The following is an 18,359-nucleotide window of genomic DNA, read 5'->3' as shown; positions in this document are numbered from 1 at the left end:
CATCACTGTAAGTCTAGACAATCAACAAAACAACAAATCAAGCTCTGATTTGTAGCATTTGCCGATTTCCATGGTGTAAACAGTCCCACCATGACTGATCTCAAGCTTCCCATGTGACACGATGGAACACAGCGTTAGGAGCCGCTGTTACACAGCATCGCCCCACCCGCACAAGACAGTGTTCATGTAAATTACCTCAAGAGCTTGGAGAATACTCAAGGTAGTAAAATAATTAGGAATGGCTGAATTTTGATATTCAGTTCCTTTGTTTTTTAATATAATTTAAGTTTAATAATGGCTGTGTTTAGCAGCCGGCTTGCAAAATCCCTGAAACTCAGTGTCCCTGAGTCCACATACCACCGCCGTTACCCCAAAACCAGTGCATCGAGGGTGTGCTTGAGTATTTGCTGAATCATGAGAACCCATCTCCCCACCTGTGACATGGTCTGACTGAATCCCAGACCCTCTCCAGTTCTAACCTCCAGGTGCCCGAGATCCATGTCGGGGGAGTGTGTTGTGTCTGTGTTTGCAGCAGGTGTGTGGGAAATTGACTCTTTTCTATTGTGTATCAGCAAACAGATAAGTGGGTGAGGTGAGCGCTCAGGAAACGTCTGAGTGCAGAGCTGGAAGCCGCTTCCCCGGCTCGTTCCTGCACCACAGTCCCCGAGTGAGGGGGGGGCAGTTGGGGACCCTGCAGTGATGACAGAAGGGCCGGTGGGTGCAGGGCCTGTAACAGCAGGTGGCTCAGTAACGCCTTCTCTTTCTCTCTAGTCGGATATATACTTCACAGCAACCGCATCTGTGAACGAGGTCTCATCCGGAGGCAGCTCCAAGGGGGCCAGTGCCCACAATTCTCCTCAGACACCCCCGGGCAGAGATACTCCAGTGTTTCCTTCTTCCCTGGGGGAAGGTGAAGTCCAATTTTTACTGTCTTATGATAGATAGTTTTGATCCATTCTGATTTCTCTAGTTCATTGTCAAATACTGACATGTGACTACTGCCGAAGGAACTCACTATTTGAAGCCATAAAAAAACTTGCAGTGTGGTTGCATTCTTAAGAAACCTTGTGATAATGCCCCCCCCCCACCAAAAATCCCATTATGAAAACAGTTGTTGCAATGGGGAGAAGGGAGCTGAGGGCTAGAGAGATTCCAACTTGCCCCAGCAAGTTATCTTTCCTTCAGGGATGTTAACAATATAGTAGGTTTTTATAGCTTAAAGGACATAGTCATACACAGACATTACTCAGCACCCAGCTTTCACTCTGCCTGGCTTCACCCTTGAACCCTGCCCGCAGGCCTTTGTTGTGGTTACTGCCTCGTGCTTTTCCTAACTTCTCACCACATAAGTCGTCACTATGGCTCGTTGTCACGAGAGCTTGAAGCTCCCGAGCAGGACAGCTGTGCTTTTCTTGTCGACTCCTTTCTCCTGTAACCAAGAGTGGGTGCATTTTTCCCCATTTACCCATGAACACGATGCCCTTAGATAACAGAGCCGTCAGGCACCCTCACTTTATTGCCCCCAATGAGACTTGGGAGGTCAGCCTGCAACATAAACTCTTCCTTCATGCTATCTATGTTGAGGACCCAGGAATTATCCTCTTGTGAATAACATGAACTCTTCTTAAAGTTCTGATGTTCTTTTCGAACTCTTATTTCAGGTGAGATTCAGTCCAAAAATCTGTACAAGATTCCACTCAGAAACCTGGTGGGCAGAAGCATCGAGCGGCCTCTGAAATCGCCCTTAGTCTCCAAGGTCATCACCCCGCCCACCTCCATCGGCATCGGCATCGGCATCGCGGCCATTCCTGTCACTCACTCCTTGTCCCTGTCCCGCATGGAGATCAAAGAGATAGCAAGCAGGACCCGCAGGGAGCTGCTGGGTAATGGCTCTCGATTCTTGTGTTTGCACTGTTTGTAAAGATAGCCGCTGGTTTTATCTGTGGATATTAACTGTCCTCAAAAACAATGAGCACTTTCATAAGGGATTTATAAAGAAATCATAGTGCACCTGCACCGAGGAATTCGATACCTCATTTACCCAATGACAGTGATGTGTCAGTCTGTATTTATTGATGTGGAACGTGCCCAAACCATGTTCGGGGGGAAGGGCAGTTTGTAAAACAGCAGGTCTAGTCTGATATGACTTTTTTAAACATAAGTATCTACCTATGTCTAATTTCCTAGGAAAGTGTCCAGAAGGGTTTATATCCTGAAGTCCTCAGATAACGTTTCACATTCGTGTATCCAGAATTTTAATTTACTTGGTGTTTTCCCCATATGCTTTGTTTTCTTACACGTCTGTGGTGCAGTTCAGTTATCCTTCTCAAAGCCCCTGGACTGTGGGCCAGTTCTATGGGGATGGTAGAGATGTAAGATCTTTGCTGTGCCCTCCTCTCTCAGTTTACAGGTGGGAGACCAGACCAGAGACGCATAAAGCACCATGATGATTGTGGAAACGCTAGACTGTTATAAAGATTTTTGTTCAGAATTTTGAAAACAAAATGAGGAAAAATGGAAATGTTATGTCAAACCAGTAAGAACTGGTTTGAAAACTTGAATTGGCGTCTGCCCGGCATAAAACTGCAAGGACAGCTGGCCTTGGCACATGCCTGTCCTGCAGTAATGTCTCCTGACCAACTGGAGAAGGGGATTCGGACCACCTGACAGGGCAGGCCTTGACATTGGCAAAGGCAGCTGGTTTTAGACGCTGGTGCCTTCCACGGCACTTTTTAAACATATGCGTTGCTATTTTTAACCCACTATACCCTCAGAAAGCTTGATCTGCCAACTACTATTATATAAACCACTGTGCTTTTCAGAAATTGCATCTCTGAGCTGGAGAATTACAGTTTCCAATGGTAGGACTGTAGATTTTCTCTCCTTCATTAAACTCCTCTGACTCTTCTTTTCCCAATACATACATTCGTTCTAATCAGAAGAAAAAAGACCTTCTACCAACAAGACAACGAGAAAACCATTTAAAAATATAGACTTTATCATCATTCTTCCTGCCTCGATCCCAATAATGTACCAGTACCCAACCAAGAGGAAAAGGGCATTTTCTGTCTCTGTGGCAGCCCTGTGGTAATGACCTCTGACCTGTGATTCTCCCCTGCAATCCAGGCCTCTCCGATGAAGGTGGACCCAGGGCAGAAGGAGCACCAAAGCCCAAGTCAAAAGCCCGGAAGCGGGTGGAAGAAAACCAAGGAGGCCCTAAACCAGGGACAGTGAGGTCAACTAGCAGCGAAAGGTAAAGAGGGACGCAGCCCCCAGCAGCCCCTTCTCAGGATGGCGGCCCCTGAAGTCACAGGACAGCCACAGGGCCCTTCCTGCTGACTGAGGATGCCATGTGCCGGCCCCTTCGGCCAGCCACAGCAGAGGGTTAGCAGCCAGCTCCTCCCTGAGGATCCCCAGAGAACACTGCCTGCCAGGGAGGGGCCCAGACAAACGGGTGACCTCACTAGCAATCCAACAAATGCACATTAAAGTACACTGAGACTTTTTTTGCTCGCCAGATTGACAGGGATTTTTTAAAACAAGAATGCTCAGTAGGAGTGACAGGTGCTCTCCAGTACTTGTGGTGGGCGTGGAAACAGGTACAGCCTTTCTGGATGGCCGTTCAGTATCACGTGTCCATGAATATTTGTTGAATCCCACTGATTTGTCCCCTGAGGTTCTCTGTGTCCCTTGATAACATCTTGCCTGCTCCTGTGTGGAGGGCAAGGGGGCACGTGTCCAGGCTCCATTGAGTCATTCGACACACATTCTTGGAGCACCTGGCACTGAGCTGGGGATATGGAGCTGAACTTCAGGGGTTCACAGGCTGGTGGGAAAGGCCAACAAAGACATTCTAGGAATTACAGCATTCCAGGGTGGCAGGTGGTGCAGAAGAATGAGGGATGCCATCACACCACACCTGGGCCGGGGGTGGCGGGTCCCAAACATCAGGAAAGGCTGAGCCGGGTCTCATAAATCAAGCAAGCATTAGCCTGGCCCAGAGAGGGGCAGTACTCACTCACGCTTTAATCCGATGCACTTTCATTGAGCCCCTACTGTGTGACCAGGCCCCTGCCCTCGTGGACTTTACATTCTAGTGTGGAGAAACAGATAATAAACCTGTGAACAAATAAGCAAATGCTATCATTTCCATTAGTGACAAGCACTGCAAGGAAATCTATAAGAAGGTAGTGATGGGGGTGGGGCAGATAGAAGGTCTACTTGAGGTGGGGGCTGGGAGTCAAGGAAGGCTTCTTGGAAGAAGTGGCATTGAGCTGAGCTTTGAATGAGAAGGAGCTGGGGGAACAGCCTCTCTGACAGCAGGAATAGCAGGGGTAAAGGCCCCAAAGAGAGAGAGAGAGAGAAGAGAGTGGGTCAGCTTGAGCACAGACAAGGATGCAAGGTCAAAAGCAGGTATCAAGAGAATGAGTGTCCTGAATGCAGGAGAAAATAGAGAGGGCGGGGGTGGGCTGGGAGGAGGCTGGAGGGGTCAGGCCGTGGGGAGCCAGGGGAGGGTTTTAGACAGAGTGACATTATCCCGACATTATCCTGATTTTCCACACAAACACCTGTGTGTCACCACTGGCCTTTAAAACCCATAACCACCCATGAGATCAGGCTGTCTGCCTGCAGAACACCAGCTCTGCTGGGGTGGGGGTCACTCCTGCACTTCCCCACCTCTCCCCCATAATGGCAGGGGGCTCCCGAGTTTAGGGGAACAGGAAACAGAGCAGCCAGCTCAGCGGTGCCCCAGGATCCGTTCACAGTGACCTTTCTCCCCTAGGATCACGTCGAGCTCCTTGGAAAGTCCTTCCACTTCCGAAGCCAATCCCGAGGGGCGTTACCAGTCAACAAGCTCCGACCCGGACCCTGTGGCTGAGAGAGAAGGCAGCCCTGTCTGGGGCAGCAGCCCCTTTCAGCTCACAGCTTCCTCGGACGAAGACATTATTGACTTGAAGTAAACAGAGTCCCAGTCGAGTTTGCCATCTTTAATTTTCTTATGGACGTTTATACTCTTTAACCAGTTCCGACATCAGTTCTCAAGAAAATGTGGCTTTTAGCCTGTCCGTGGTCTATTGGACCAAACCTTCTGCACCCTCGGCCAGTTTGGGTCACTCTCCAATGTCCGGTGCCATCTTAACCTTTGTTTCTTTCTGTTCAGGAACCATCAGTACCCTTGTAATTAAAGGTGGTAGATTTCATTGAGGTTTTAGATTGAAACTTTGAATAAATCAAAAATGTTCATTCTTATTTACTGCAACCTTCTCTTATATTTTATATACTTAGATGGAAAAGTTATTTTTTCATTACAGTTTTGTTTTGTCACATACTGTGTTTCTTTTATAAAGAAAAGCCATTGCTTTGAAAATTTATTATAAATAAGTTTTCTTTCTGCACCTTTGGCCCCTGTTGCTGTTTCAGTTCACTGTGATTGGAACCAGCTGTGTTTCTGCCTACAGACTTTTGAGAAAAGCTGAATTTTTAGATTTTCGAAACTCCTGCTTCTTTCTCTTTGTGTCTCACAAAAAATAGTAAGGTATAGGAGCCTGTTAAAGCGTCTTAAGATTTTTTGGGGGGGGGTTATTGTTATTGTGAAATCATATAACCAAGAAACAGTTACTCTCCATCATCAAAATTATCATTCTCAAATTCCCTCCTCTTGTGCCAGTCTGCTTTGCTCTCTCACATGAACCAAATGATTATCCTTCCTCTTATCATGTATCTGCCTTCCGTTGCTCCCTCCTTAAAGTGAGAAGAAGATGTGAGTTTGGCCAGGTGGGAATGAAACAGTGAGATGTCAGCCTCTAGCCAGGGGAAATCAAAGGAGGGAAACCTAGTTTCACTGATATTGTAACAATTTTAAGCGGTGTGAAGAAGATAATTTACTTTTGGCTTTAGTCTGATGGATTCCATTTTATTGTCTCGTCTTGCCTATATTACCCATCAAAAGAAACCTGAGATCATTTGCCTGTTAAAGTGGCTCTGAGGAGCTCTTCTGCAGGTCTTCTCACTAGGTGCAGAGGCCTGCACTTGACATGACCTTGATCTGATAGATTTCACACAAGTTCTGGACCCTATCTCCTTCTGGGCCTTGCACACTGTGGGGAGAGCTCCCCTCTCTGCCTGTGGCACAGACGGTCCAACATGAAGCATCCGAGCTGAAGGCTGCCTGGTCCCCTTCAGCAGAAGGCAACAAGATCAACTACATACTGTATCTCAACCTCACCTAAAGTTTTGTGCATTAGATTTTATTATTCTTGCTTTTCAAGTAAGGAAACTGAGGCTCAGAAAGGGGCAGTGATTTGAACCTGTGAGTTCTCTGATCCCAGAGCTGTGCTCTCTCTCTCTCCCTGTCCACCATACAGAGCCAGGCTGAGAGCCTTGTATCAGTTGAATCTGGCTGGTGTTTTTCGTGTTAAAACACTCTGTAAGCTTCATGAGCTTGTATGTGTGTCTTTCCTGTCATTTTTCTTTTTCTGAAGTTTCTTACTTCTCAGCCTGGAATAGAAAAACCAAGGGCTATTTAGCCCATTCTTTCAAAGAGATTGGCAGCAAGTGGCACCCCACGATTTGACAAGAGTCACAGATCTGAGGAGTGGATGTAGAAACGGCAAGAGGTGGGCCCTACTAAACAGACTGATGGTGCTTAGCTTACAAAGGGGGCGCGGGAGGCTGACCTGGCAGCAGTGTCTGCTTGCAAAGGCCGAGAAGTGAACACTGCACACTCACGGGGAGGGAGATGACCAGCCAGAGGGCGGGAGTAGGTTTGCAGGGATCCGTGGCTCAGAGGGCTGGCTGGCCTTAGCTGCGCTGGCGGATCACCCTGTTTACAGAAGCCTCTCTCAATAGCCCTCAGGCTGAATTGCAAAGTAAACCGTCTAAGTGCAGCGTTTGCCCTTGAAGTCTGAGGCATCCCTCCTCTCTGCAAACATCAAGTACCCACTGTCTGGAGCAGGAGATCATGTCCATCGGGGGAGGGAGAGAAGTAAACAGGTGATCACAAGCAATGATAAGTACTAAACATTTGTGACTGGAGCACAGATGCTGAGGAAGCACAGAGGGGCGGTTGCCTGTCTTGAAAGACAGTACTATCAGGTGACTGCACTATTCATACAGGCTAGCATTTGAGTACCTGGCATGTGCTTGGTCTTTTTATATATTGCCCCTACTCAAAACCCTCCTGCAAGATAGTTAACTGTCATCTCCACTAAGAGATGAGGAAACAGAGGGCCAGAGAGGGATTAGAAGCTAAGCCTATCACTCTCTTAGCCCTGGTTCTTGCCGGAAATACACAGCACTCCACCGCAGTTGCCCGCACCCAGAGAGTGCGGCATACAAACGGCGAGATTCTACAGCGCACTGACTTCATCGTACTCACCTCCAGCAGTGACCTGGGTGCACGCACATAGAGAGGCTGGCTATTAACATCCGCAGGGGACTCAAAATTGGGAGATATTAAGATGAAGATTCCAAAGTCAGGGTTACCTATGAAGTGAGTGGAATTTAACAAGAAGAGTAGAGCTCACTGATTTAAGCCCAGATCAGTCATAGCTATGAGGCATGAGGGACCCCGCCCAACACAGGACCTCAGCACCCGAAGGTCCTGGTCATCGTCGGCAACCTGGACCTCCCCCCGCCCCACCCCAACCCCGAGTCGTGACGAGCACGGAGGTGGGCTGTGGCGCCAAGGGCCACGCCTCTGCCCCGGCAACGAAGCTGGAGCGCCAGGCTCGGCATCCGAGAGACTGGGCCAGAACTGTTGTTTGGAGACTTTCCGCCCTGCGGCTCTACGTGGGCAGAAGTGCCCAGGCACCAGGGCAGCGGTTAACGCCGAACAGGAACCGCAGACCAGACCACGGAGGGGAGTTGCTGCTGCCCAGAGTTGGGGCGGGAAGTTCTGGGAGCGGCCCACGTGCTCCGCCTTCGTCCAGCTCCTAGCCCCATTGGTTGAAGCTAGATTGAGAGGCGGATCCAGGCACACGTGCAATCCCCGCCCTCTACCCTCATTGGCCGGTTCGGTGTGAGGCATCTATATGACCCCGCCTCCGAGCTCGCATCACACTCCTATTGGGTGGCTGTGTGCTCCGGCCCAGCTACAAACTCCGCCCCACCTATACACTGGACAGCTCTGTCCTAGGGGTGGTTCCAGCGCTCGTCGCCTACCGGCTCTTTGCTTCCATTGGTCCGTTTTGACGTCAAGGGCGGCCCCTAGCGCAGAGGCGAACACCGCCTTGTGTTTCCATTGGTTGCTCCCATACCAGCTGCCGTTCCGACCCCGCCCCAGAGCCACCACTCACCGTTCATTGGCTGGCTCTGGCCTGACAGGCCGGTGCAGGCCACACTCGCTGGACCCGCAGCAGTTCAGGCGTCGGAGAGGACCGGGCAAGCGTTGGCGGCGGACATGACACCTGGGGACCAGGAGGAGACCCAGCCGCTCCTGCGGCTGCCGGGCGGCAGGTGAGCGGACAGGGGAACCCGAGCCCCGGGGGCGCTGCCTCGCCCCTCCCTCTGCGCCAGGCCCCGCTCACCGACCTCCCCGTCCCAGCAGCGCTCCCCGCGGCCGCCGCGTCTTCCTCGCCGCCTTCGCCGCTGCTCTGGGCCCACTCAGCTTCGGCTTCGCGCTCGGCTACAGCTCCCCGGCCATCCCGAGCCTGCGGCGCGCCGCGCCCCCGGCCCTGCGCCTCGACGATGCCGCCGCCTCCTGGTTCGGGGTGAGGCCTTGGGCTCACCCTCCAGCCCTCCTGGGACCCTCCTTCGCCCACCCTTAAGATGGGCGCTAGGACCCTCCCCCTGCCTGGCTTCGGGCGGGCACTGAGACCCTCCGCCGAGTACGTCCCGGCTCCCCTGCCAGGGGTCGCCCATCCCTTTTCCCCAAGGCCGTTGAGGGTGGGGTAGAGGGCGAGGTTGGGCCGCGGCACCACCGGCGCCCCCTCCTCAGCCGGCGGTCGCCCCGCCCCCAGGCCATCGTGACCCTGGGCGCCGCGGCGGGGGGCGTGCTGGGCGGCTGGCTCGTGGACCGCGCTGGGCGCAAGTTGAGCCTCCTGCTTTGCGCCGTGCCCTTCGTGGCCGGCTTCACCGTCATCACAGCGGCTCAGAACGTGTGGATGCTGCTCGGAGGCCGCCTCCTCACCGGCCTGGCCTGCGGCATTGCCTCGCTAGTGGCCCCGGTGAGTGTGTCCCCCAGCCTGGCGCCCTGGGACCGGGGAGAAGGAGCAGACCTGGGGGCCTTGTTTCTCCCTGGCTGCGGCCTCCTGCCTGCCTGGCACCATGCCCCTTCCCTGCTTCGTCTTCCTTACACTCCAACGGGCCTTGGAAATAGCCGCTGTTATTGTCCTTGGTTACAGATGAAGTGAGCTTAAGAAACCTGAAGTCCTTTGTTTAGGCACAGCTAGTCAGTGGTGAAGCTATTTCTGGAGCCCAGGATGGTGCCACTTAACAGGCTCTCTCTTTTGCTCTACAAATAAGATGGCATCTGTAGATGGTCAACAGAAGCCTCACAGTATGGCTCAGATCCCCCCCACCCTTGTCATTCATACCAGTGACTACAGTTAAGCAGGAAAATCCTGTTCTGGTTTGTCCCCAGGGGCAAAGGCTGCTGGGACCTGCCCTCCCCTTCATTGCTCAGGAACGGGTCCTCCAGCCACTTCCCCTGCTTCTCTCTCACCACCTCCTGACCCAGCACTTCCCAGGCTGCCTTTGGAGCTGGACATCTGGGTGAAATCCCGGCTCTGCCACTTACCAGGGCAGAGCACCTCTCTGCGCCTATAAAATGGGAATAATGGCATTACCTTGTGCTGTGGTTGCGAGGCTTCAGTGAGACCCTGCACATACAGCCCTGGCCCTCGCATGGCCTGTGGAAGGACTTTGGACCCTGGCAGCTGGGGTTGTGGGGTGACCCGTGAACTGCCGCTGGTCATGAGTTTGGATGATCAACCACCCACACCCTAACCTGGTCAAGACTGAGAGCAGTAGCTCAGAATCGATCCCTTTGCACCTACCACTCATTTCAGCTGCATTTGCTGGGTAACAGCAGCAGCTAGGTTGGATTTTATATTTTGGAGGTTTTTTTTACTGGGCAAAAGCACACTTGTCTTAGATATGGGCATAAGGTATGGAATAACCTAGAAGCATAGGCAAGGGCTTTCTGGCTCCCGAGCCCAGAGGATGCCGTGGCAGTCACTGGTAGCAACTGAGGTGAAGAGTTCCTGCTTTCACTCCAGGAGCACCACTCAAAGTATGGTCCTTGGACCAGCAGCCTGGGTGTCACCTGGAGTTGGTTAGAAAGGCAGAATCTTGGACCACCGCACACCTATTGCATCAGAATTTGCATTTTTTCAAGGGTATACATACAATAAATGAAAGGTTGAAAAGCCCTTCTCGCCCCCGCCCCACACACATAGCAGCCACTTCTATACCCTTTAAACACCTGCTGCAGATCACTTGGTGGGGGCAGGGAGGTATGCGGAGGGCTCTGCTGACCAGGACCTGCAGTTAGGAGCCCACTGGGCCTGCAGCTGCCCCAGCCAAGGCTCTCCTCAGCTCTGAATGGTTGAGACTTTTCAGTTTTAAGAACTCTTCGACACCAAGTAAAATCCCATCTTAATTACCAACAGGTATATATCTCCGAAATTGCCTACCCCGAAGTACGGGGGCTGCTCGGCTCCTGTGTGCAGCTCATGGTCGTCATAGGCATCCTCCTAGCCTATCTGGCAGGTAGAGTTTTCGTGTCATCTCTCTTGATAACTGTTAATGGCTCCGTGGCTATTTTACAGATATAGAAACTGAAGTTCAGAAAGGTCAAGGGATTTGCCTGAGGTCACACAGCCACTGCCCAAGATGCCAGGTTCCCAGACCACCTCCCTGAGACCCTGGGTCACGTGGGTCTTGGGACAAAGTTCTGGGGAGAGCTGGAGAAGGTGATGTCCTCATCTTCCCAGAGCAGAAGCCCATTCCAGGAGTGGGGGGAGGGCTGACTGGTTAGGTCAGTACCCCGCTGTGTGGTGACAAACTAGGGTCCTGGGGGTGGAGGGGGCACTCCAGAGTCTTTAGCCTAAGAGCTCGGAGGACCCAAGCCTGTCTCCCTCAGAATCAGTACTGAATTTGCAGCCTGAAGGAGGCAGGTTCCAGGGGACCCGAGGGTCAGAGCTGGGGCCAGCATGAGGAAGCTTCCAGAGGCAGACTGGAACTGAGCTGGGATAGAAGGAGGGCAGGCTTCATATCTGACAGTCCCAGGTTAGGGGAATCTGCCAGTTACTAGCTGTGTGACCTTGGCCTAGTCATACCACCCCTGGGAGCCTCAATTTCCCTGTCTTTAAGTGGAGATAATCCTACCTAGTCCGAGGCTGTTGAGGGATTAAGTGACACTGTGAAAAGTGCCTGGCAGCAGGCCCCAAATGAGAATTGTCAAGGAATGGCCTGAGAACCGCTGGGGGGGTGGGGGTTTCGGGCCTGACGGGCCGTGGCAGGGCCTGGGGCACGTGCCCTCTGGTTCTTCAGAGTAGCTGACATGCGGGTCTGTGGTCTTTCATTTTTACCCGCTTAACCATCCTGAGTCTCATTCAGAGTCCTGCCAGCAGCCTAGCTGCCTTGCGGGGCCAGCAGTATGCCAAAGCCCCTGCACAGACACCGACGTTCGGGACAGACATGTGGGTCACACCCGTAGAATTTCCTCCAGGTCATCATAATCTGCACTTTCATTGATCAATTTCTGTGAGTTTTGATTGACTGCTTTTCAGTGAAAAGTCTCCCCCAGCTCTGTCCCTCTTCCTCTGCGGAGGCGCCAGCCTTGCCTGCTTCTCGGCAGCCTTCCTGAGAGTCTGCATGTAGGAGGACTATGCGTATTTATTCTCCTGCTCCTGCCTTTTAGACAAATGGTGCCGTATACCACGTCAATACATAGCGAGCGCCTTTGTTTAATGGCTGCGTCAATCTTCACTGATACACCCCCCATCGTTTCCGCAACATTTAGCAATAACAATGACAATATCAACAACAAACCTGAGGGTAGCCATGCAAAGGTAGTGAGGTCCCCACCCCTTAAGCTGAGTCCCTGGGGTTGGCGAGGGGGCAGGCACTCCCAGAGAAGGTCCAGGCTGGCTCACCCCAGCTCTGATGTCTGACCCACCCCGCCCCACCCAGGCTGGGTCCTCAAGTGGCGCTGGCTGGCTGTGCTGGGCTGTGTGCCCCCCTCCTTCATGCTGCTGCTCATGTGCTGCATGCCTGAGACCCCCCGCTACTTGCTGACTCAGCACAAGCGCCAGGAAGCCGTGGCTGCCATGCAGTTCCTGTGGGGCTCCGAGCAGGGCTGGGAAGAGCCCCCTGTCGGGGCTGAGCACGAGGTGAGGGGCTGGGAGCCAGAGCTGGGGGGAGGGGGCCATGAGGTATCACCCCTTTGCAGCCAGGGGAGGTCAGCACAGTTTGTTGCAAAGGCTGTACACACACAGTGGCGGGTGGGATGAGGGGTGTTGTCCTGCTCGAGCCCCGCTGCTTGGCTGGGCCCCAACCTTGGACATCCCTGGGAAAGCCTGAGCCTTGACCTTCCTGTCCCAGGAAGAGAAAGGCCGGGCCACATCAGAGGAAAATGCAGGTGCAGATTTGAGGACTTAGGTTTTTTAAACAGGGAGTTGTCAGGCAGGGGAGAAGACTGAGTCTCTGCCCCTTACCTGCTGTGTGACCTTCCCATCTTTAGCCCTAGTTTCTTCATCTGTAAAGTGGGAGTCATAGCACGTGTCTGGCAGTGGTGGTGAGAATCAGTGGGGCGTGGGGAGGCGCTTGGCCCAGGCCCAGACCCAAGGCTGGTGGGATTCGGGAACCCTGCGCTCTTTGCTCATACAACATCTTTGTGGATCCCCCAACAAATCAGGAAGGGACGTGGGGAGGTGAGGATCTTGTCACCTTACAAATCGGAGGCTAAAGTGATGCAGGGACCTGAAGTAGAGGCTTCACGTGGGGCCGGGACAAGGAGCAGAGGCTCCCTTACTCCGCCAGGCCTCAGGACGGTGGGCTCAAAGCTGGGGTGCCCTCGGGACAGGGTAGAGAGAAGCACTGATGCCCGGTCTCCGTCTGAGCAGGGCTTCCACTTGGCCCAGCTGCGGCGTCCTGGCGTCTACAAGCCCTTCATCATCGGCATTTCACTGATGGCCTTCCAGCAGCTGTCGGGCATCAACGCTGTCATGTTCTATGCAGAGACCATCTTTGAGGAGGCCAAGTTCAAGGTAAAGAGGCCTCTGCCCCGGCCTGCCTCACCTGGATGCCATATGGGTGGGACCTAGTTCCGGGGTCTTCGCCTGACCCGCCTCGGCCCGTCTCCTCAGGACAGCAGCCTGGCCTCGGTCATCGTGGGGATCATCCAGGTGCTGTTCACGGCCGTAGCGGCCCTCGTCATGGACAGAGCCGGGCGCAGGCTGCTCCTGGCCTTGTCAGGTGAGGCCCAAGGGTGATGGCTCAGCCCTCTGCAGGCGGGTGGCCCAGGCCAGCCTCCCACCACAGGCTGGAGGGTCTTTTCTGAGGTCACCACGTTGAGGGAGGAGGACAACGGCTGAGTGTCCCTGAGAAAAGGCCAGACTTCAGGAGAGCTCTCACTAAGCACATGTTTGAGACCAGGCCCGTGCTAGCCGCATCGCTGCATCACACCTTAACCTTCACAGTGAACCTACAAGAAAGCGCCATCAGGGCCCAGTGTACGATGAGGAAACTGAGGGCCAGGCTGAAGCGGCTCAGAAGCTTGTGGTCTTTCTGGGCAAGTGACTTTACCTGAGCCTGTATTTCCCTCTGTGGAACGGGGTAGCTGTGGGCCATTGTGAGGCTCAGGAGATGGTCCGAGTGAGGCTCCTCGTGTTCTGAGCCCTACCGAGCACTTGGTGCTGCTGGGGAAGCAGGTCTGGCCTCTGTGGCCGCTCCTGCTTCCTCAGGCCAGGGAGGGTCTGCTTCCAGGAGCTCCTTGGAGTTTGCTGAGGTGCAAGGTCCAAGCCGGGGCTGGCAGGGCCGGGCTGGGGTGAGTGCAGCCAGGCAGGGCTCTGCTCACTGCCCGTCTCAGAGGCATCCGGGCCATGTTGCTGTGGCCCACAGTGCACTGAGACTCCCGCCCCCCAGTGCCACGCGCCCAGGCCGCGGGCCGCCTCCCCCTGCCCTGTCCCACCCACTGCCGCGCTCCACCTGCAGGTGTGGTCATGGTGTTCAGCACCAGCGCCTTTGGCGCCTACTTCAAGCTGACCCAGGGCGGCCCTAGCAACTCCTCGCACGTGGACCTCTTGGCGCCCGTCTCCATGGAGCCCACCAGTGGCAGTGTGGGGCTGGCCTGGCTGGCGGTGGGCAGCATGTGCCTCTTCATCGCCGGTGAGTGGGGGGGCTGGGGGGCTGAGGGAGCCGCCCTGCCGCCCCCGGGTTCCTGTGGCTCCCAGCGAGGCCAGGCCTACCCACCCTCACCTCTGCGTCTGCAGCTCTGACCGTGTACCAGGCACCAGGCTGAGCCCGTCTCTGCTCCTCTCACACGACTACCACGACAGCCCTCCATGCAGGCCCCTCCTTGTCCCGTTCCGTAGCAAAGGCCTGATGCATAAGAAGTGAGGACAGTGGCCTAAGACTCCAGGGTGGGATCCAGGCCCCCTCAGGCCACAGCTGGGCAGCCCCGCAAGGCTTCAGCCCAGGTGGTCTGCGGCGAGCCAAGGGTCCAGCCCCGTGGGCCCTGACGCCTGTCTTGCTCCCGCAGGCTTTGCTATGGGCTGGGGACCCATCCCCTGGCTCCTCATGTCTGAGATCTTCCCTCTGCACGTCAAGGGCGTGGCCACAGGCATCTGCGTCCTCACCAACTGGTTCATGGCCTTTCTCGTGACAAAAGAGTTCAGCAGCCTCATGGTGAGTGCGGGCCCCGGGGCCTCCCCCTCACGCAGTAGTCGGCAGAGAAGCGCTTTTCAGAATTGCTCTTGTTGCGAGAGACTTGGGGTCCGTGGCTCTGCACGCAGGCTGAGGCCCCAGCATCTTGCGACACCATCTTGGTCAGGGGTGAGGGGGAGCAGAAGGGCCGGGCTGTGGCCACTCAGGAACCCCCAGGCTGTCCAGGTGGAAGGACAGCAGAGCTGACCTCGTCCTCCACTGGACTCTGGGGACACGGGCTGGGAAGCAGGGCTGTGAGAGAAACTCCGGCTCTGGAGTCAACAGGCCTGGGCTCCGTTCCCATCTTGGCCGCCTCCCTGCTGGGTGGCGTTGGGTGTGCTGTTCACCTTTCTCTGAACCAGCTTCCCGGACTAGAAATGGAGAAGGGTAGCGTACCTTCCTCTTAGGGTTGATGGGAGCGTCAGTTCAGTTCAACATTTTGCCGCCTTCTCACGGATGGACTGACACAGACATGGTCCCTGCCTCAGGGCCTCCCATCCAATAGAGGGGACCACTCTGGCGCAGACAGTCAAGCCATTTGTTCAGTCATTCGTCCCCCCCCAGGTCTCCTGGTACCTACCATGTCCTGTCCTGTTCAGGGTGCCAGAACAGCAGTGAATGGGATGGACAGGGTCCCCTTTATGACAAGGACTGGCATGAAGTGGACAGTGGTGGGAGGGTGAAGCACCAGGAGGCCGGGCTGGGGCGAGGGGAGGCAGGTCATGAGAGGAGTGGATGTTTGGGGCTGGACCGGACTCTGTAGAGCCTGTGCTGCCCTGGGGAGCATGTCAGGAAGACCAGAGCAGAGGCCTGGGGGCGGAAATTACTTGCCGGCAGCTTGGAGGGGACAGACAGTAAAGGAGGGGCATGGCACCAAAGGACCTAAGAGGACCTGGGGGTGTACAGTGCTGAGAGGCCAAGAGAAAGGCTTCAAGGAGCGGGGGCTGGGGTCACCATGTCCCAGAGGAAGAGGCGCTGAAAGGGGGCGGCCTTTGGTTCTGGCACCTGGGAGGTCACTGGGGCTGGGCTGGGAGAGTGGACTGACTCTGACCGAAAGTCACCGCTCCCTCCCCGCTCCACACATGGGCCCTGAGTGTCCCCGTGTGTGCACACGCCCCCATCGCCACCTGCCGATAGCTCCCCCATTTCCTCCCGCACCAAGAAGAGACTCCTACGGCGGCAGGGCCCACAGAGGGCAGGGCCAAAGCTGAGTGTAGAGCGGAGGTCTGTGGGCCCTGAGGTCAGGCACTGGGGGAGGAAGCCCAGCTGTCACTGGATAGCAGGTCTCTGACCTGGGGGCAGTCACTTCGTCACAGTGAGCCTCAGTGTCCCCGCCACACAACTTCCACACCTTGGACAGTGCTCAGCTCAGGCTTCTGGATGGTGGACCACAGAACCCCCTCCACTCCCCTGAGCCTGGGCGGGGTGGGCCCCGACTGGGGCCTAGGCTTGTCGGCTGGGGCATGAGCGCTCCTGACCTGCCGCGTCCATGCATGGCCTCTCCACTCTCTTTGCAGGAGGTGCTCAGGCCCTACGGTGCCTTCTGGCTGGCCGCTGCCTTCTGCATCTTCAGTGTCCTTTTCACTCTGGCCTGTGTCCCTGAAACCAAAGGAAAGACCTTGGAGCAAATCACAGCCCATTTTGAGGGGCGATGACAGCCCCTTCCCGTGAGTGGCTGCCCCTCCTAGCTGGACCAGCTTTGGGCCTCGGAGGGGATGGTGCCTGCCTGTGACTCCAAACTGAGCCTCAGCTGGAGCCTGGACGCCCCACCTGCCCCCAGGGAGTCAGGAGCCAGGACTGTAGCCCCTTGGAGCTTTGTCCTCTGGGGCCCCACCTTCCTGCCCAGCTCTCTACAGCCCAGTGAAGCACGGGGACAAGGTTCCCAGCCCCTGGGTCCAGTTTCCACTGCTGCCCTGTGACTCGTGTGGAGGGAACATCTCGGAGACGCTTTGTTGTGCTGTGGTCAGTCCTCCACGTGCCATCTCCATCGCGACACAAAAGTGACCGCGGAGAAGGGGGACTCTTGGTTCCTCGTTTTCTGGAGAAGATGCTTTTGGAGGCTGGGTGATGGCCATGGTTACTCCTCTCACGTGGCTGCATTATCAGGAAGGAACTTTGCCAAATAAATATTGGACTCGGAAAATCAGGTCATGACCTCTTTGTGTGGGCTGCAGTCCAGAAGGGCATTTTCCTGTTCCTTCCATAAAGCTAGGCTCCCACAGACTGTCTTGCCAAGAACATCTGTGGATCTGCTTTCTCACGGTCAGCTGGGCTTGCCTTTGGCACTTGGAGGTCATTTCTGACTCTTTCCTTGGGTTCAGTCCCCTGAATCATTAGTCATCAAATCTTGAGTTCCTCCTGCAAAAAAGAAGCCTCTCTTCATATTAACTTTAATGGAGCCAGAAGTCTTTTACAAATTACTTTTATTGTCTACTGTATAAGTAATACGTGTTTATTGCAGGAAAACTGGAAAACACAGATTTATGTAATATAATTATTTTTTATGGCAGTTAACCATCTGCTAGGCACTATCCTAAGTACTTTACAAATATTAACTCCTTTATTTAGATAAATAATAAAATATTCACACCTGCACCTTACCAGAGAATTTCGTTCTGTCTTAAAAGATCTCTCCCCCAAATACATGCTTCCCAGCATCACTACACAGAAGTGGGACGCCCTACTTCCCATTCTGTAACCTGTTTTTATTCACTTCTCAGGCTGTGCAGCCCAGCATGTGCCCACCTTGACATCTTGTATTAAGCTTTGTAAGGAGACCGAATGAGACCGGAGACAAGGGGAATGGAAGTGTGGAGTGGTCCAGGGCAGAGCGGTGGGGGACAAAGCAGAACAAGTTGCTTAACTTCCCTAAGCCTCAGTTCATTCATCTGTAAAATGGGCATAATGATGTTATCTCCCTCGTGGGGTTGTCATGAGGATGAAAGGAGATGATCATGTAAAGCACTTAGATCTGAGGATGGCACTGAATAAGTGCTCAATCAGTTTAGCTGCTGGTGGTGGTAAGGCTGTGCAGGTGAGGTTGGGAGGCTGTGGTGGAGACGGGGAGCTGCATGCAAGACTAGTTGTGAGGCTGCATGTGAGGCTCTAGGGGTGCTTCATAAGGGGATATTTGAAATCTTTACAAGTGTTTCTCTATCTCCTACCCTACCGCCTCAGCAACCTGTGATTGCTACCAGCACCTACTTATAGGTACCAAGGACTGTGGACACACACACTTTTCAGAGGTCCCCGTACACTCCTTTAAGGCCTTCCCATCAGAGCACAAGGTGCTTCAGGGACTAAGAGCCAGCCCCAGCTGATACCCCTGTATCTACCACAGGAGCCCAGTCCAGCACCATCAGGCACAGGTCCATGAAGAAGTGGGGCAGGATGAAACATCTCCAGAAGACAGGTGCAGCAGAAGCTGCGCTTTACCCAGCCTAGGATAGAAATGTGCATTGCCAGCCGACATCCACCCCATTTCCCAC

General features: G+C 54.3%; 2 protein-coding genes across 4 annotated transcripts in view; both read left to right on the top strand.

Annotated features, from left to right (window-relative positions):
* GARNL3 (GTPase activating Rap/RanGAP domain like 3) overlaps positions 1-5,250 on the top strand; it is a 152,493-nt gene extending 147,243 nt beyond the window's left edge. Inside the window, exons 27-30 of the mRNA XM_060013298.1 lie at positions 772-910; positions 1,662-1,883; positions 3,127-3,253; positions 4,784-5,250. Coding sequence (XP_059869281.1) covers positions 772-910; positions 1,662-1,883; positions 3,127-3,253; positions 4,784-4,961 — 666 coding nt within the window. The 3' untranslated portion in view covers positions 4,962-5,250. The remainder of the gene's footprint in view (positions 1-771; positions 911-1,661; positions 1,884-3,126; positions 3,254-4,783) is intronic.
* A 3,073-nt stretch (positions 5,251-8,323) lies between these two features.
* SLC2A8 (solute carrier family 2 member 8) lies at positions 8,324-17,461 on the top strand. Of its 3 annotated transcripts, none has more exons than XM_060014131.1 (10): positions 8,324-8,457; positions 8,546-8,711; positions 8,961-9,167; positions 10,614-10,713; positions 12,139-12,338; positions 13,071-13,214; positions 13,314-13,422; positions 14,161-14,334; positions 14,708-14,853; positions 16,389-17,461. In XM_060014131.1, the coding sequence occupies exons 1-10, from the start codon at positions 8,402-8,404 to the stop codon at positions 16,524-16,526; spliced, it is 1,440 nt and encodes a 479-aa protein (XP_059870114.1). In that variant the 5' UTR covers positions 8,324-8,401; the 3' UTR covers positions 16,527-17,461. The 3 variants fall into 3 exon arrangements, with proteins under 3 accessions (XP_059870114.1, XP_059870115.1, XP_059870116.1); XM_060014132.1 differs by having other exon boundaries at positions 8,331-8,457; positions 8,549-8,711; XM_060014133.1 differs by lacking the exon at positions 8,546-8,711 and having other exon boundaries at positions 8,404-8,457.
* Positions 17,462-18,359: the final 898 nt, after the last annotated feature.

Source organism: Delphinus delphis, chromosome 6, assembly GCF_949987515.2.
Source record: "Delphinus delphis chromosome 6, mDelDel1.2, whole genome shotgun sequence".
NCBI lineage: Eukaryota > Metazoa > Chordata > Mammalia > Artiodactyla > Delphinidae > Delphinus > Delphinus delphis.
This window is presented reverse-complemented; position numbering and strand designations above follow the sequence as displayed.